The sequence below is a fragment of the Talpa occidentalis genome, unplaced genomic scaffold (assembly GCF_014898055.3).
Source record: "Talpa occidentalis isolate TD23 unplaced genomic scaffold, MPIMG_talOcc4v2.1 talOcc4.16, whole genome shotgun sequence".
Lineage (NCBI taxonomy): Eukaryota > Metazoa > Chordata > Mammalia > Eulipotyphla > Talpidae > Talpa > Talpa occidentalis.
In genome coordinates, this window is record NW_023601653.1 from 52,286,497 (window position 1) to 52,305,035 (window position 18,539).

General features: G+C 38.1%; 1 protein-coding gene across 4 annotated transcripts in view; it reads left to right on the forward strand.

Moving 5' to 3' along the window:
* Positions 1 to 18,539, forward strand: part of BCAT1 (branched chain amino acid transaminase 1) — a 91,600-nt gene that overhangs the window by 52,554 nt on the left and 20,507 nt on the right. For all 4 annotated transcript variants that reach the window (XM_037514218.2, XM_054696376.1, XM_037514217.2 and 1 more), the window contains exons 6-8: positions 4,016 to 4,179; positions 11,990 to 12,132; positions 16,867 to 16,952. In XM_037514218.2, the coding sequence (XP_037370115.1) occupies positions 4,016 to 4,179; positions 11,990 to 12,132; positions 16,867 to 16,952 (393 nt within the window). The remainder of the gene's footprint in view (positions 1 to 4,015; positions 4,180 to 11,989; positions 12,133 to 16,866; positions 16,953 to 18,539) is intronic.

Consider the following 18,539-nt stretch of genomic DNA (forward strand, 5'->3'; position numbering starts at 1 on the left):
GCAGGAAGTATCTCTGGGGAGACAGTGACCAGAGGGTGACAGAAAGGCTCAGTGTGGTCTGTGCTTGGGGTACATGAAGCTGAAGCTGAGGGTGGAACAGCTGAATGCTGGTTTAAATGCTCTCCAGGTTAGGATATCGGGGCACTTCACTGATATATATATATATATATATATATATATATATATATTTTTTTTTTTTAAACTGGTATTCGAAAAGGAGCTCTAAGTTAAGAATTCACTTATAGGAGAAATATAGGGGAACCAAATAAAGGATCAGGGAAAATAAAAAAATAATAACCAAAATTAACAGGCAACTATAGATCAGAGACATTCTGCAGGGGAGGGGGAGGGAGAGGGGTCAAAACAGGGGTGGGGAGAGCACAAGGGGCTATGGTGATGGTGCACAGGTGAATTGGTGGTGGGAATTTTACAGGAACTACACCTGAGAGGAGAAATCAAATATTATACAAAAAGAACAATGATGTAAAATATGCATCAATAAATACATTTTTAAAAAAAGAATAGAAGGTCTAGAGCTTAATAATGAAACCTTGGGAAGACCACTTGTTTTGCACCTCACTTTTTCCAATTTTAAAATAGGAATTATAATGCTTACCTTCCTGGATTGTTGGATTAGATAATAACTTAGTTATGTGAAATGGCTTAGTAACCAAAAAGTACTGTATAAATGTTGTGGGTTGATTTTTAAAAATCTTTTACCCAACTGATTAGTTTTTCCTCTAATGACACAGCATGAAATTGGGGTCTCTCCATTGTGACTCACACTCAGCTCCCTACGTGGAGCACTGTTCCATCCAGTGTCCCTCAGTCTGATGGTCTTCATAATTTTTCTCTTTAACTAATCTTCCTTTTTGAGGAATTGACAGGATTTTAAAAAATTAAGCTGTTCTTTGGAGTTAAAAAAAAAGTCACACCGATTCTTTTTGAAAACTGTTCTCGTTATCCCGGTTACCTTATTCCTTCAGTGTCTTATTTGCTTTGTTGAAGCAGAATTATCCTCAAGACTCCACATGGCCAGTGCGCTTCCAGACGTCCCAGCCAAAACACGGGCTAATGTTACTTTCTTTAGTTCATAGTTGCTTTCTGCCTTGGTTCAGATAATCCTCTGAAATCCTGCCTTTCTATAAAGACATTTTCCAGCTCACTCGGAAAGAAGTGATCATTTTTGCTGCAAAAAACTGGTTTATTTTCCATCACACACAAGTTTCTTATCCTTCTGTGCAAAATATACACATACTTAATACCAAGTAGGTAATACCAAGTAGCAAGACATCATTTGTAAAGTATGAAGAGTTTACTTTTTTGAATACATCAACATTTCAACTTCAAAGTCAGCTGGTCCCTTGAGAAGTTACATGTTTTGCTTCTGAGATATTATATTCCACATTTTCTATGTTATTTTTTAACTTTATTCATTTCCTATGTATTCAGATATCCAAGATCTTATTAGAGTAGAATTTAAAAATCAAAATAAGGTTTATTGAATCTGAGTCCTTGTTCTTCCATATTTTCTACTTATTTGAATGGCTTTTGCTTTATTTGACCAGAAGCTCTGTCACTGTGGTTATTTTCTTTGTGATTCATTCAACAACACTTAGTTACAACATTACAACACTGAGTATGATTTAAGGGCATAGGTTCACATTTCACAATGAGCAATATATTCTTAACTATAGCAGTACTACAACTTTTAGATTAGAAGGAAGAGTTAAGACAAAGGACAAATAGTGGTTCCTGAGGCTAAAAGCAGACTTAAACTTCACGCTTCCTCCCCAAAGCACAGTTACACTTTATTTATTCTCACTCTTGAAGCAGAGTAGCTATTTTTGGTAAAGTCAGAGTTCTTTTGATGAAAAGACAGTTGACATAAGTAACCATTTTAGGATGAAGGTGACTAAGCTGTGATAAACTGCAGTACTTGAGATGCTTGTAAAACATGGTTGGAACTTGCTTTAATTTCAGAAAATAAGATGTTAGTACAAATAAACACATTTTCTTCTTGGTTTTGAAAAATTCTACTCTATAATTTGCCTGCTTGCTGAGAAAAAAAAAGTATCATTTAAGGGCTATTGAGATTTTTCTCTAGAAATAGACTTAATGCATAGAATTATTCCATTTTCCATCTGCGCTTTCATTACCACCACCTAGTGGAAAAATGCAAGCTCACTGTCAGTTAAAATCAGGGAAGGAAATGAATAAGATGAAATGGATCTCCGAAGACCATTTCAATGGTGATGAGTTATTGCTTTTTATTTTTAGTATTATGCAGGTTGAAAAAACCACAAGTTGAGTTCGAGAAGTGCAGGCATTCACGGGGTGGCTAATAAAATGTCCATCAAGAAACTCTTTCATTCAGACACTTAGAAGTTTGTAAATTATTGAGTCTGTGTCCTGTACATTGTATTCCTCAATCACCTTGAGAAACTTCCTTAATTCCTCAGAAGACTCTATAAAAAATTTTAAAACACTCAGCTTCAAGCTGAGAAGGTATTGATTGTACTTCCTTAACTAATAGGTAAGTAAAAGTGCATATATAGGATAGTCAATTTTATCAAAGTTGGGAAGAAAGGTAAAAATGTGTATTATTTGGAGGTTTACTTTCCCAAACAATGAAACCCAAAAAGGCAAATGAAGTTCCTTTTCATTTGTTGGAAAGTCCTCTTCAGCTCCACTGAAGAACAAACAGAAACAAGCAAAACCCCAAAACCTGCTGTTGCCTGCTTGCTCATTCCTCTCACTTGGTTGTCTGTCATCGACTATTCAGCCCTCATCTGTTCTCTCTGTGCCACCCAAGCCTGGTGGTGTCCTGACCACATGGAATGTGGTAGAATCATCATCCTCCCGCGCCTTGAGGGCTGTGCATGCCTTTTCCATGGCTTCAGCATGCACATGTACAAACACATTCTTAATGCTTATGGATATATTTTGTCTGTCTGATTCTTGATGACCTGATTCCAGGTGGAGGCTGAGGGGCTGTGGGTCAGTAGGTAGCAGGGGGGTGGATATAATTAAAAGTCAGGACCAAATAATTTCCAAATACACCTTCAGACAGTTTAATCAAACATGATGAAAGCTCAAAATCAGTTGGAAATGAACCTCCTTTTTTACTCTCCTTTTTTTTCTGTGACAGAGTCCACCCACCCAGCCAAACCAAACCCTCAGGTCCAGTCTGGACCCTCATTTTTCATCCCAGGACTCAGAGTGCTAAAGCTCTGCCTTGTCTTCTGATTTCCTGGGGTCTTGAGTGACACCCAAACCACCCTTTATGACTTTGCAATTGATATGTAAGCCTAAATGATTTCAGTCCCACAAATTTCCTCCTGATAATCAACAGTCAGTGACTTACAGTTAGTTGCTCTTGTGCTGGAGGCATTTGTATGGTTTTGTGTGATGACATGATTTTCCAGTGTTTGTGGGTAGGTCTATCTTCTCTGCCATTCATGATCCTGATTCTCGAGTCAATCATCCTCTGCCTTATTTGGGGATATTTATCTGGTGTGGTGGCTCCACCTTTAGGGAAGTGACTCTCTAGCCTTCTAGTACCTGCCACAGTCAGTGACTCCTCACTGGAGCCCGTTTCCTGCTGGAGTCTGACAGCCTGCATCAGGAAGATTAGACAAGTCGACATATTTCACCCCCAAAGACTAAAACCATAGGTCTGGGGTCTCCCATTTCTCAGTTCCTATCATTGTAACCTTGAAATGTCTCATACAGGTAGTCATTAAAATATGGTATTCCTCTAAAAGCCCTACAAACATAAAAATGTATACAATTACTTTTCCACTAAAATCATAGTAACCCAGAAAGCAAACCAAAATCAAACTGAAGCCCTCCCTTCTCTTAACAGACCACCAGCCTTTGTATAATTCAATTTTAGAAGTGCCAGCTCTTGCCTTTGGTGGCACCCCAGGAGATAGTTATAGATCTAGCCTAGATTTTAAGACTGGAGTCTCCATTTAAATGAATGGTTGTGTGTAATTTTCCTTGCCTGCAGCCCTCTCTTGGAGTCAAGAAGCCTACCAAAGCCCTGCTTTTTGTCATCTTGAGCCCCGTGGGACCTTATTTTTCAAGTGGTACCTTTAATCCGGTGTCCCTTTGGGCCAATCCCAAGTACGTCCGAGCCTGGAAAGGTGGCACTGGGGACTGCAAGATGGGAGGGTAAGTTGCTAATGTTTTTTACTTCCATACAAGTATATATGTCAGTTTGCAAATTGCCGTGCTCATTTTGTTTCCTGCTGAGTTGTCAGTGTTCTAAATGTGCTAGCTGGTTTTCTTTTTTCGTTGGAGTCACTGGTTCACAACATTGTATTGACTCAGAGGCATAAGATCATACCTTTGATGCGGGACCTCACATCACACCCCTCCAAGGCGCCCGCATCCTCCAACACAGTCCATGGTGTCCCCTCCCTCTTTTGTAATCTCGATTCCAAAGTCAATTTTCTAGGGTTTGTCACTGATTTGGTTTTGTCTGACCCTTTGTTTTGTTTCTCTATATTCTATGTATAAATGACACCATCCCATATTTGTCTTTCTCCTTCTGACTTATTTTGCTTAGCATTAAAACACGTTAGCTGTTTCAAAAATAACCTGTCGTCCTTTATAAGGGAGAAACACTGAGTTATACTAGGCAAGCACTAAAATAAGTCAATAAAGTAGAAATAAAACTGTACTTTGAATGCAGTGCCCTGGGGTCTGGTCCTCTGGCTGACGCTTGGCATAGAGGAGCATCTGGTGGCGAGGCCGGGGCTGTCACTCGGCTCCCAGGCGTCGTCTGGGGAAGGTGCCTGCTCCTCTGAAGTGCTGTCTTCATTGTCACAGATTGCAGCCGCACCTGCTGCCAACTGGCTGAGGGACAGCCCCGCCTTGGCTCTGTCAGGCCAGTCTCATAGGCCATATGTAGTTGGCTGGAAATAAAAGCACATTTGAAAAGTGTTAGACAATTTCAGGGTGGACTTGGCTGTGTATCGGGAATGCCCTATGGGAGAACAAGAAGAGCTGAATGATCCAGTGTGGGCTTTTCCTTTGTGTGTATCAAGTGCTGATGGGTATCACTTCCCTGGGCAGTGACATCCTGGAAGGTGACTCGGTGGCAAACTGTAGATTCGGGGAAATAGAATGATACATTGATAGGTGTGAGAGAGATACTGACAGCTGGGTTGCGACCCTCATGGTCTTCTGTTTTTTGTTTCCTTTCTACAAACTTTTATATAAAATAAAATTCTATATTCCATCATACCTGGTGGGAATTGCAGCAACCATTTCCTGTGTGGGGAGAAAAATCCTAATGGAATTCATTCAAGTAACAGTCACTTTCTTTTCCTTCTGGTTGGGAACCTTCCCTCCTCACTGTGACCTAAGCTAACTGGGTTGAAACTATTTTTGTTTACTTTCTGGGTTTCTTTTTTGACTGTTCAGAATTCCTCACAGGCAGCATGGATTAGTATTAGTGTTCAAATTCTTTTAGGGTACATATTAAAGTAAGTCAGCATTCTTAATGAAGAGGTAAACATAAGTTAAAATCATTATTCTGCTATAAATCTTGCTTTCTAGTTGCCTAGGGAACATAGGGGACATTGAGAAATTGCAAGGAATTCTTGAGTTTTGATATGTGGGTAGGTTGTTGTTTATTATGAAGATGGTATCATATAGTATACAGACTACATGATCATGATAGGCCAGTGAAACATTAAAAATTAATATCTTCTCTACAACACAAAGAATGAACCCTGATGTTATTGCAGATTTTAATTCATAATAATGTATCAATACATAATAATGTATCAATACTATAACAGACTAATGCAAGATGTTCCTAATACAGGAAACTGAAGGAAGGGTTGGGACCTGGGGAAATGTGTTTTTACTCAGTTTTTCTGTAAACCTAGCACTGATATAAAAAAATCTATTATTGAAACATGTAATAGTTTGACTCATTAGTCTCAGGTAGAACATGGCCAATGAAGTTGACTTGAAATCTCAGAGAAGACAACATTGGATCTCATAAATAAAAGCAAAAAAATGACAAGAGGGGAGGCAGTGATCACTCTAAAAGATAGATTTTTAATCCATCTCCCTATCATTTCCAAGAAGTTCTAAAACTCTCTATTCATTCAACCTGGAGAAATGCAAGGGAAGAAAATGATCCTACATTTATTATCACCTAATTTAGTTGCCAAGGATATTTGGCTGCAGCCTTAGATTTGTGTATTATTGCTCTTTTCTAAACCTGATTAATTCAGTAGTAACCTTCCAAGCTTTTTTTTAAGACCTCTATTGTCAGTTGGTATTTATTAAACAGCTATGGATTCTCATAAATTCAAGAACTTACTGCTTTCTTTCAAAGTGAATGAGGAAGGGAGAGAATTTTTTTTTTTTAAATAAGTTACTGTTGACTTACCATATACATTTCAGGAATTTAGCTCACACCTTGTTATGTCTCACTGCACCCACCACCAAAGTTCCAGTGCCATTCACACCTTCATGTTGAACCCTTTCCTCCCACCCCACTTCCCCTTCCCCTTTGGAAACCACCTTATTTTCACACCACCTTGTTATGTGAAAGTTATACTTGTTGCGTTTCATTAGTTGTTTTTTTCTTCTCATATATATTCCACATATGAGAGAAACTATCCAGTAATTGTCCTTCAATTTCTTACTTATTTCATGTAGCATAATCATAATCAAGTTCCACTCATGTCCCAAAGGCAAGATTTCATATTTTTTATAGCTGAATAATATTCTGGTGTGTGTGTGTGTGTGTGTGTGCATGTGTGTGAGTGCGTGTGTGGGCCCACGTGCATGCATGCGTGCATTTCTTTATCAGTCATTTGTCCATGGACATTTTGGTTGTTATTATTTCTTGACTATTGTGAATAATACTGCTATGAACCCAGGAGTGTGAATGTCTTTTCGAATTAGTGTTTTCCTCTTCTTCAGATAAATTCCTAGGAGTGAGTAGAACTGCTGGATCATGTGTTACTATTTTTCAGGTTTTTGAATAGTCTTCAGGCCATTTTTCATAGAGGCTATACCAATTTACAATGCATTTTTAAAAATTTTAAGAATATTCAACTTTTTTGAAGCCTCCAGAGATAATATTACCCTTTTACTTCTAAATATACATAAATGAGAAAAGCTATACAATGATATGCAGCTAGAGGAGAGTTCCAGCACAGTGGTTCTCACCTGTGGCTGCAAAATGACATCGTCTGGAAGCTTTACTAACTACTAGTGTTGGGGTCCCACCACCAAAGATTCTGGTTTATTTGGCTTGAGCATCAGGGTATTTTTATATATTAATTTTTTTAAAGATTTATTTACTTATGCATTCAAGAACTAGGGTACAGGCCAGGGGTGCAGGGGGTGAGAGGATTCATCAGGAACAGAGTAGGGAACAGAACAGGCAGACTGACTGCAATACACTGCTGAGGGGAGCAGCAGGCAAGACAGGAGAGGTCTGCTGTGCTATGTGGCTCACCTCTGTGGACAGAGATCGAACTCATGCTGCAGTAGCTGGCTGGTGTTAGCTTCATAGTGCTAAGATGTAACCACTTATGCCACCAGGGAGGCCCACATCAGGCTATTTTTAAATGAGCAGCTAAAGTTGGGAAGCACTGTGCTAGAAGAAGATGAATTTTATTTGTTTTAACCACAGGAACATCTTAATTCCTGGGCTATCTCTGAATTTTGTATTTACTTTAAAATGAATCAGGTCCTCTTACCCTCCTCCTTCCCCCCTCCATTTCCATTTTTTTTTTCCTTGTACTCATTGTGCACTTCACTGAAAACTCTGAAGTCAGAAAGACCTGGATTAAAAATCTGACAGTTTTGGGTACATTACACCATTGTTTTAGGCTTCAGTTTCCTCATTTATAATAATACCCTTCTTTCCTATGAGAACTGAGTTAATACAAAGATCATTTTATGATTAAAACCCTCAACCAAATGGGCACAAAAAGAATATATCTCAACATAAAGGTTGTATATGACAGACTCACAATCAATAGTGAAAAACTGAAAACATCTTCTAAAATTGGAGCAAGACAAGATGTCCACTATCATTCAGTACATTATTGGGATTCCTAATTGGAACAATTAGATAAGAAAAGGATATGAAAAATTTTCAAATTGGAATAGAAGAAGTAAAACTATCACTGCTTGCAGATGACATAAAAATATATAGAGAGAAAATACCAAAACTCCAGTAAGAAACTATTAGAAAAGATAAAAGAATACAGTAAAATGACAGACTACAAAATTAATATACAAATATCTGTTGTGTTTTTACATGCAAATAATAAACTAGCAGAAAGAGAAATCAGGAAAAGTTTCTTTTACCAATTGCATCAAAAAAATTATGTAGCTTGGAATGAATTTAACCAAAACAGTGAAAGACCTGAAAACTGTAAGACATTGTTGAAAAAGAAAATAGAGGAAAACACAAAGAAATGGAAATATACTCTGTGTCCATGGGTTGGATGAAGTGACAGCATTAAAATGGCTATATTACCTAAAGCAGTATACAAACAGTACAATCCCTGTCAACATCTCAATAGTATTCTTTATAGAAATACAATAAAAATCATGAAAGTTATTTGGAACTGCAGAAGAGTCCTAAGAGCAAAAATATTCCTGAGAAAAAAAGAACAGAAATAAACAGAAGAGGAGGTATTGTGCTCCCTGACTTCAAACTATACCACAAAGCATCATGGTATTGTAATAAAAACAGACACAGTTCAATAGAACAGAATTGAGAGCCCAGAAATAAACCCACACATATGTAGACAACTAATTTATGACAAAGGAGTCAAGCACCTATAGTGGAGCAAGGAAAGTCACCTCAATAAGTGGAGTTAGGAAAACTGGACAGCCACACGTAAAAGAATGAAACTAGAAAGCTATCTAATAAGATAGACAAAAATTAATTCAAAATGGCTTAAAGTCTTTGACTGTAAGACCTGAAACCAAAAGACACGTAGGACATAGGTACATGCTCCTTGATACTGGTCTTTAGGAAACTGATTCCAGTGACAAAGGAAACTAAAGCAAAAGTAGAAAGTGGGAGCACACCACATTAAAAAGTTTCTGCACAGTGAAAAAAGCTATCATCAAAATAAAAAGATATCTTACTGGATGAGAAAAGATATTAATGTCTGGCAAAGGGTTAATACTCAACATATATAAATATCTCATAAAACTCAACAACTAAAACAAAAAACCCAATTAAAAAATGAGCAGAGGGACCTCCCTGGTGGTGCAAGAGGTTAAGCACAGCACTGAGAAGCTATCTGCAGCCTCTGCAGCATGAGTTCCATCTCAGGTCCATCAGGGAACTACCCACATGGCACAACAGACCTCTCCTGTCTTGCCAGCTGCTCCCCTCAGCAGTGTATTTCAGTAGATCCACCTATTCTGCTCCCCATTCTGTCTCTGGGTGAATCCGCTCAACCCCCACACCTCTGGCCTGTACCCCAGTTCTTGTATGCATAAATAAATAAACTGTAAAAAAAATAAGCAGAGGATCTGAATAGACACTAATCCAATGAAGACCTAAGGATGACTATTATGCAGCTGAAAAGATTTCCATCATCTATTAGGGAAATGCAAATCAAAACAACAATGAAATATCATTTCACATCTTTGAGAATGGCTGTTATGCAAGCTAAGAAATGTCAGTGTTGGTGAGGATGTGGAGAGAAGACCCTTTGTACACTGTTAATGGGAATGTAAATTGGTGCAACCATTATAGAAAGCAGTGTAGCGATTTCTCAAAAAATGAAAAATAGATACTCGACATGGCCCAGTTATCTCACCTCCGGGTATTTACCCTCCAAATACAAAAACACTAATTTGCAGATATATATATATATCTGCAAATTAGTGTTTTTGTTTTTGTTTATGTTTTATATATATCTTTATATTCATCCTTTTGTTCATTGCAGCATTATTTCTAATATAATGCTAAATACCCATCAACAGATGACTGGATAAAGAAGATGGGGTATATTAGGACACACACACACACACATGCACAACAGAATACTATATATATATATATATATATATATACACACATACATATATACACACACAACAGAATACTATACATATACACACACACACATATATATATATACACATGCATCTACACACAACAGAATACTACTCAGCTATGAACGAAAGGTTGAAATCTTGCCATTACAATAGCATGAATGGAACTAGAGGGTATTAGCCTATGTGAAATAAGCCAGAATGAAGAAAGACAAACACCATATGATTTCATTCATATGTGGTATATAGGGAATCCAAATGGACAACCTAAATAAAACAAAAGTAAACTTTTAGAACTATTAGAGGAATGCATGGTTACCAGAAGAGTAGGGGGAAAGATATAGGGGTAAATTGGGTCAAAGGGTCAACTGTGTGGTCAAGGATAACATTGGACTTTGATGTTGTACCTAGAAAGGTTGATTTGTATGGATTGCACATGTGAAACTTATATAATGCAGTGTTATTTCAATTTAAATGAAAAAGTGAATGAACTCAAAGAAGAATTATGTGAACAGCTTAGATGATATATTCATCCCTTAACTTGTGCAGGGCAAGATGCTGTGATTGTCAACTCAAGCAGAATGACTTGGTTTCTTAAGAAGGACCAAAGAGAACAGAGTAGGAAGTTGTGCAGATAGGCATGGCAGTTAATAGCAGACAGCCTCTGTAACATATGACTCTTGTGCTTATGTCCCATTAGACAGTACTTCACATTTAATCTTGCCCAGATGTAAAAAAAGGTCATTAAAAGTCTCGAGGGGTATTTTGTAGAAGATAACATTAATACGTTGCAGTCATTATTATTGTATGCTTGATTGATTATTTATATGTATTCCTGGGGGCTTTGTAGGCCAAATGTGGGTCCAGGGCTTATTTGCTAGTCCTGATTGTCCTGTGGTAGTGCTATTCACACTGTTTGCTCCAGCTCTCTGAGAGTCAAGGAGAGTGAATTATACAACCAGTGGGAGGCAAGCAAACATCCTATTTATTTCAGGACTCTTAGGCTCTATCTAATACTTTCATCCTATTGTGTAGATGCCTCCCAAATTTTCCCATTTAAGTTCAATCAGGTAATAAACTACTGTTGAACTGTACTGCCATTTATAAAAGGTATTTATTATATAATATTATATAATAATATTATATAATTATATAATATTATATTATATATTATATAATTATATATAATATAATTATATTATATTATATAATAAATAATAATATTTATTATTATAAAAGGTATTTATTCCTTGACTTTGAATAATCAAGATGAAAAGTGTTGGTTGAGAAAAAAGGGATTTTCTAAATACTTTTGGGTTAAAGCAGCATTTTTACCATTTTGTCCCCTTTTTTTGGGGGGGGGGATTTCCATATCGGGTACTGGGTATTTCTTGGATGTATTAAAGGTCTCCATTAAGAGCACAGGCTTTGTGCTCTGCTACTTAATTGCTATAACTTGACACAAGTTACTTCTCTAAGCCCCAGTTTCTCATCTGAACTATGGATATAATCATAATGGCTAGATCATAGTATTCATGGGAGGTCTCAATGAAATAATTTATGAGAATTGCTTGGTATGTGAAAAAACCTCAATAACTTCTGTTATTAACTAGGTTATTTACCTGTGTTCATGTATCATCACTACTTTCAAGTTAGAGTTCCATAATATTTTGCTATGTTATGGCAAATGAATGCAATTAGATCGCTTAGTTCTCTAATGAGCTTTCTTTAATGTTATGCAGTTAATGTGTGTGTATGTGTGTGTGTGTTTGTGTGTCTCTCTGTGTGTGTGTCTGTGTGTGAGAGAGAGAAGGAGAAAGAACACTGATTATAACCACATGTAAATTAAAGACTTGAGGATTTTAGTGCTTGAGGTTGAAGTAGATTCGTGATCAGTATATTTCCTCTTTCTTCAAAGGAATTATGCCTCATCTCTTTTTGCCCAATGTGAAGCAATGGATAACGGGTGTCAGCAGGTACTGTGGCTCTATGGAGAGGACAATCAGATAACGGAAGTTGGAACTATGAATCTTTTTCTTTACTGGATAAATGAAGATGGAGGTAATCCACTCAGATTCCAGCTCTTTGATATCTTTCAATAATTTGAATGAAACGGAAAAGAAAAACACTTGAACCTTAGAAGGAGTAAACTAGAAAAATTCCAAAGGCTAAGAATCACTGTGCTTTTACTGTCCAAATAGACATGAATTGAAGTTATAGAACTTAAAAATTTTTTTTTTGTTTGTTTCAGCTTTAGATGTACTTATCACTCAGATGTCAAATTTCAGTCCCTACAATAGAAGATTTGCCACCTTCTCCCTTTGTCATCTTAACATTTTTTTTTTTTTTTTTTTTTTGTGGGACCCTCCCCGGCGGTCGGGGAATGAAGCAGCGCTGCAGAGGCTGCAGCCTCGCAGCACAGCGCAGCGTTCAACCGCTGTGCCACCAGGGGAGGCCCAACACTTTTTTTTTTTTAATGTCTATCTAAAATCCCTTGCCTTTGGAGCTAGGTCTCAGATCATTTCAGTGGTCATTCACCATTTTACTGTATGCATAAAGGGGTATTGTGGTAAATGTGGTCGTTCTATTAATTGTGCTGATAAATGAAATTTACTGTACTTTGCTGCTATTACTCTTCTAACAGTTGGTGCCTTTTATACACTGTTTGATCAGAAGTCTTCCAGGTTTACTCTGAACCTTAGTTTGATTAAAGTATACTACTTTAAGGACAAATTGGTCCATTTGGGGATTTACTTAACTCTTGGTTCATTCAGGACTACTAATATGTTTACTTTAGAATTTGGTACTTTATTATCCTGAATGCTCATTATCTCCATTTGCTATTATTTTTAAATTTGTTGGCAGAAAACAGAGGGGTTTGGTGAGGTGCTAGCAAAGTCCATGGCATTCTATTAAATGACAAATGTAAGGGAAAAATACAGATAGGTGTGTTCATTTCCTCTAGAGTTTTAGTAGCCATAAAAACTTTAAAAATATTTTTAGACTTGTTTACATTCCTAGACTATTCACTTCACAGCACTGAGTGTGAAGACTAGAAATGTAAAATGACACATGTCCAAATACTTATAACTTGGTATTCATTTCAATTAAATTTTAAGGATTTTTTTATTTTTTAAAGCAGTTCCAATAGCTTGTATTTCTCTTTTGTTATTTGGCTACATACAGAGGAAAATGATGATTCAGATGTGGCTGACTTCAGAGTTACATAGCAATCTGAGTATCGGTTGCAGAGACTAAGAGGATGAGGCTTAGGTTCCAGTCAGAGGCAGAATAAACAGAAGGTGTGGGGAATCCGCCCTGTCCTGAGTTAGGCCCTGGGTAACCCTTGGCATATGAAAAGCCGGTGACACACCATGCTCTTTCCATTCCTGCTGTTTGTACTGGGCACTATTTAAAAACAAAATTTATACTGGAGTATTTGTGATTTCTAAATTTGAGTTATGGCATAAGACATATCAAAAGGCAAGCTTGCAAGGTGACCAGGGTTGAACTCTCTGACAATAGATTGATTCAACTCATTCTCCCACTTGCCTGCTCTTCTTCCCATTCTCCCCCCAAAAGACACACCTCAACAAAAACAGTTGCATCATACAGAAGTGGTAACATCATTATTTGTGGATGGAAAATGTCAAGATTTAAACACAGTCTGAATCAAAGCTACATGATTTAAATAGAAACTGTCCTGGTGAAAAATCACCCCTTATTCAAACAATAATCATGGACTATTTTCTTCATTGCTTTTAAAGGTCAGAAAGAAATGAGTGAATTTGTTTTCTGACTTATATAATATATACCATTAAGAGTTTCTATTCAGATTATGATTGCCTGCGTTGCCTTAGTTTTAATGTGACTATGTCCCTTTAGATCAAATAAAATTTGAAGTAAGGAGAAAGGAAAGCATGAGAGAAATGAAGTAGAAATCAGGACTAACATTTGAGCAAAGGAAACAGACACTGAAGCACCTCTGTGGTGACTTGACTTATACCATGTGGTTTTGGGAACATATAAATAATTAGTTTTTAAGAAATCAACAAAATATTGATTTTTTTCAACAAACTTTCAACAGGGGTTACAAGCAGAGTGCGTTGTCTTAACCAGCCATTTTTCCAGAATGGCTGTTTTTGGAACAGCTGGGTAAACAAAGGAGAGAATCTGTGTGCACAGCATAGTGCTGTGTGAGGGGACGATTTGAAGCACATGGTCTGGAAATCATGTGGATGTTGATTTCGGTAACAGAAAGCATGGTGCTAAGATCACAGAGACCCCATTCTCATTTTCACTCTGAGACGAGTAATGGAACTTGCGCACACTAGCTTGTCACTGTTAGAAAAACTTTTATCTTGTATTGAACATGAGTTACCCAGAAAATAAGCCCCAGTCCTCGTGACTGAGTTCAGTCCCACTGGGAAGAATGGTCATGGCCAAGAGAGCTGATGCTACTGTAGTCCCCTGAGGACCCATGAGCTTTCCCCACATCAGGCACATTATACTGACTCTGCCCGGAGCCCTCTGCCCTCGGAGGCAACAGCGCTTGATCTTTCTCTGCCCTCAAGCTTTTGCCCACATATTTCATTCCCAGTAAGAACTCCGTAGTAAGTATCGCCAACTCCCTCATTCGGCACTCTCCATCACTCTCCTTCCCACCCACCCCCCACCAATCTAACATACTATTTAACATGATTGTTAGCTCTTGCCCACTAGAAAGGGAGCAGGGGGCCTGTCGGATTGGTCACTGCTGTATCCATGGTGCTTGGACCAGCCAGCTGCTCCTGGGAGACACTCAGGATATATTTGTTGAATAAATGACTAACGGTGCTGACAGTGGTTAGGGCATTTATGCAAACCCACATTCCTGGTTCCCATTAGTGCCTGACTTTGGGAAGTCACAGATGAATCCTGCTGTTATTGCTTCTACATTCCTCATCCCCTAAAAATGATTTTTCTGTCAAAAACAAGCTGCGTTTGTAGGCTCTGTTTTCCTCATGTTGGGCAATCTGGAGCTAGTTCTGGCTCTTGTGAGCATGTTTGTGGTTGCAGAGGAAAATGAATATTTCTCACCCAAATGTTGTCATGTCATCATCTCTGTCTGGCAACCAGAGAAACAGATGTTCTGTTCCTTGACCTCAGGCTAGTGGTTACAGTTTTGGGTGTTAAATATATTTTACAAAACTGCATTTGCAAAAGGGCCACTGTTTTTATTTAATTTGGTGTGGTCTTAGAGCTCAGCGAGCACCCAGACCTTCCTGGGGCACTGGCCGTGTGTTTGTCTCTGAGGGCGGTGTTGTGCATGTACACACATATAGATCCACACAGTATACATCCAGCTAGTTATTGCAAAAAACAGGTTTATTTTGAGATCAACACTTCTAAACATGACAAAAAGTAGCCCCAAGAACACTGCCAAGAACAAATTTTCTTCTTTCCAGAAAGCAGTTTCCAGCAGATGATTTTTAGAAACAAAATTCAAAAAAGTCATACTGCTATAGCCTAGCAAAGAGGATTATTCATTTATTTTTTATTCGAAAACATATATTATAGACCACTCTGGGCCAGGCATGATGCCGAGTTTTAGGGATATGGGAATGAATAGAGCTTCAGTCTTTCACATGGCTTGGCCGTGGGGGATGTTGATGTAAGCATAGCAGAGTGGCTGAGCCCAGACCAGAGGAAAGGCAGAGGCCAGTTTCGGGTCCCTTAGGCTCTGGTCTTGACTGTCCTCCAGTATCACCAACCACACATCAAGTGACTTGTTGATACGGATCTCAGTTTCTTTTTCTGTAATGTACAAATTGCATGAGATGATTCTGAAAGAACTTAAACAGGTGAGTCCTATTTTGCTGCCAAAAAGCGCTCAAAGACGCCAGTGTGATTTCTGTATGGCTTTGGCTCCCAGGTGATCCCTTCAAGTGAACTCCTTTATAAACATATGATGAGCAACACATCCTCTGTATAAAGTCCTACTTCTTCACAAACTGATGATTTAGGGTTTGCATTTGTCACAAGATTCACATCCCTGGGTACCAGATGTGGAGAGGCGAGGAGTATGCTCAGAACCTGAGGCATCTTTTCCAAGTAGAACTGCAACAGCAAACAGAGCACACTCACCCTGCAGATATCCAGCCTCCCAGTGTTAGCAGTCTTGACCTTGGTTGTCCAAGGTTGCCCTGTGAGGTTTTGTTTTTTTACCTTGTTAGCCACATACAAATTGCACCCACCCTGAGACCATTATATTTGAATCTCAGAGGGTGAAGTCAGCATCTTTCTATTTGATGTGACTGCTTCATCAGGTCTGAAAATCATTATGGACAGTCTCAGCAAAGGGCAATGTGTGCACAGGTACTGGGCTCTTCCGCAGTATTATTATAAGGCTTGGTAATGACTAGTATTGCTAAAAAGACCCTCTCTACATTATTCTAATCACTGATCAGTGCTAGTCTAGTATGGTAAATGTTGACTTCAGCGTGGTTCTCTTCAGCATGTTCCAAAAAAACTTTCATTGTCAGTAGAAAAATTATCTCTTTTTTATTGGCTAAATTGGAGAGGACTAAATGAGTGGCTTGCTTTCTCTTCTTTCATATATATTTATATGTATCTTTAAAATAAGGACCTACTTGAATTGAATTGATTTGGGAAATCTGATGATGCAATACAGTAACATCATCTTCATGTTCCTTACTAGCAAAATTGCCAGAAATAGTTATAAAAAATGACTATTGATATTAGGCAAGGCTAATACAGCTCAAGTTTGAAAATATTCCATTTTCTAATTGACAGAAGAAGAACTGGCAACCCCTCCGCTAGATGGCATCATTCTTCCAGGAGTGACAAGGCAGAGCATTCTGGACCTGGCACACAAGTGGGTGGGTGCCTTTGGCTTGAACATTGTTTATAAGCATGAAACAAAACGTAACCAAAATAAGCCCAACTTCGTGTTGAAATAATATCCTCTCATTCCAACCAATGTTATCTAATCTTTAAAGCTTAACTAGAGTGAAAAAAACTCTCTTAGAAGAACTGTCTTGGCAAGACTATCAAATAAGTATTGTTTATAGGGAGGGCAGAGAGAAACCAGTTTAGCAAGTTGTCCCAGCAAAGGAGTGTGCCAGCGCTAGTCTCCAGCTGTGCTCCCTGTCTCCTACCAGCTCACCTGGTCTTTGCTTCAGGGGCTCCCATCAGGGCAGCCCTTACCTTTGCAAGTCTGAATGTGTTGTTCCCAAATAGTAGTGATACTAGTTCTGCCCTTCCTTTCTTTATTCCGTTGTCACCATGCTTGTCATGGAAGTTAAAGATATTTTATTGACTTATAAATGTCTAGGAACATACATTATTAGTTGGCTGCCTTCTTTCTCCCTCCTTCCTGCCCTTTGTCCTCCCTAGTTCACATTCAGGCATATTTTAAAGTCAAACACCCAGGCAAATTAAGAGTTATTTTCCATAGACTTTCTGATCTATGTAATACAGACAAGTGTGCTCAACCCTTTGGTATTGGAAATGACGTGATAACATACTCAAGATGAATTCTCAATGAGCTGGTTATCTGGCCAAACTCCTTGGCTGGAACTTTTGACCCATGTGTTCAAATGGTCTCTAGAGACTATGAAAAGACTTTGGACGGACTGTGGTCAAACAGTCTTAATAGGACAAATGTTTAGAAACACATGCATTATCTAGGAGAGTACCAGCACAGTTTCTCTGGAAAAGGCTTTGGAAATAGAAGAAATGTGCTATAAATAATCCTACAAAACCCCGAAGTAGACAAGACCCAACTGCCACATGCTGGCTGGCACATTGGGCATGACATTTACAAACTGTTGGTATAATTTCAAACAGCTTGCCCTGTCCTAAATATGTTTGCAGTTGGAAAGATGTATTTTTGAAGCTCGGTAATTGTTGTTTTATTAAAGGAAAAAAAATCCACCAAGTACAGAAGGTTTGATGACAAGCTGCAAGTGGAAATGGCTTCCCACACTAATGATTTGCTAGCATGAAAAATAGGTTATTATGGAGGAAGTTTTTTCTTGACTCCTTAGCTGTAATTTATTTTAAAAGCTATTTTAAAACAGTGAGACATAAATGCCAAGAGGCATGTGGGGGGTTACCATTACTTGCCAGACAGGGGAAATTGTCCAAAGATAAGTAAGGGTGAGCAGAGGAAAAACAATTCTGTTTATTTACAAGAGACTCTCCCCCTCCCCCTTATCCAGAACACAGAACTCAGCTTGTTTTCAGTTAACTTGGCTGGTTTGTGGGATGGTTTTATTTCTTTATTTCTTTATTTACCTTTGGACAACATCATTGCAATTGCAAACTGTGATAGGCTGAAACTTTCAGAAAGTCTTATTTATATTGTAGACATATTTTGTTGCCCTTCCAAATGTAGTTCTTAAGTTCATGTTTTGAATCTTGCCTGTGATTTCCATTTTCATCTCCTGTGCATTTATCGGTTT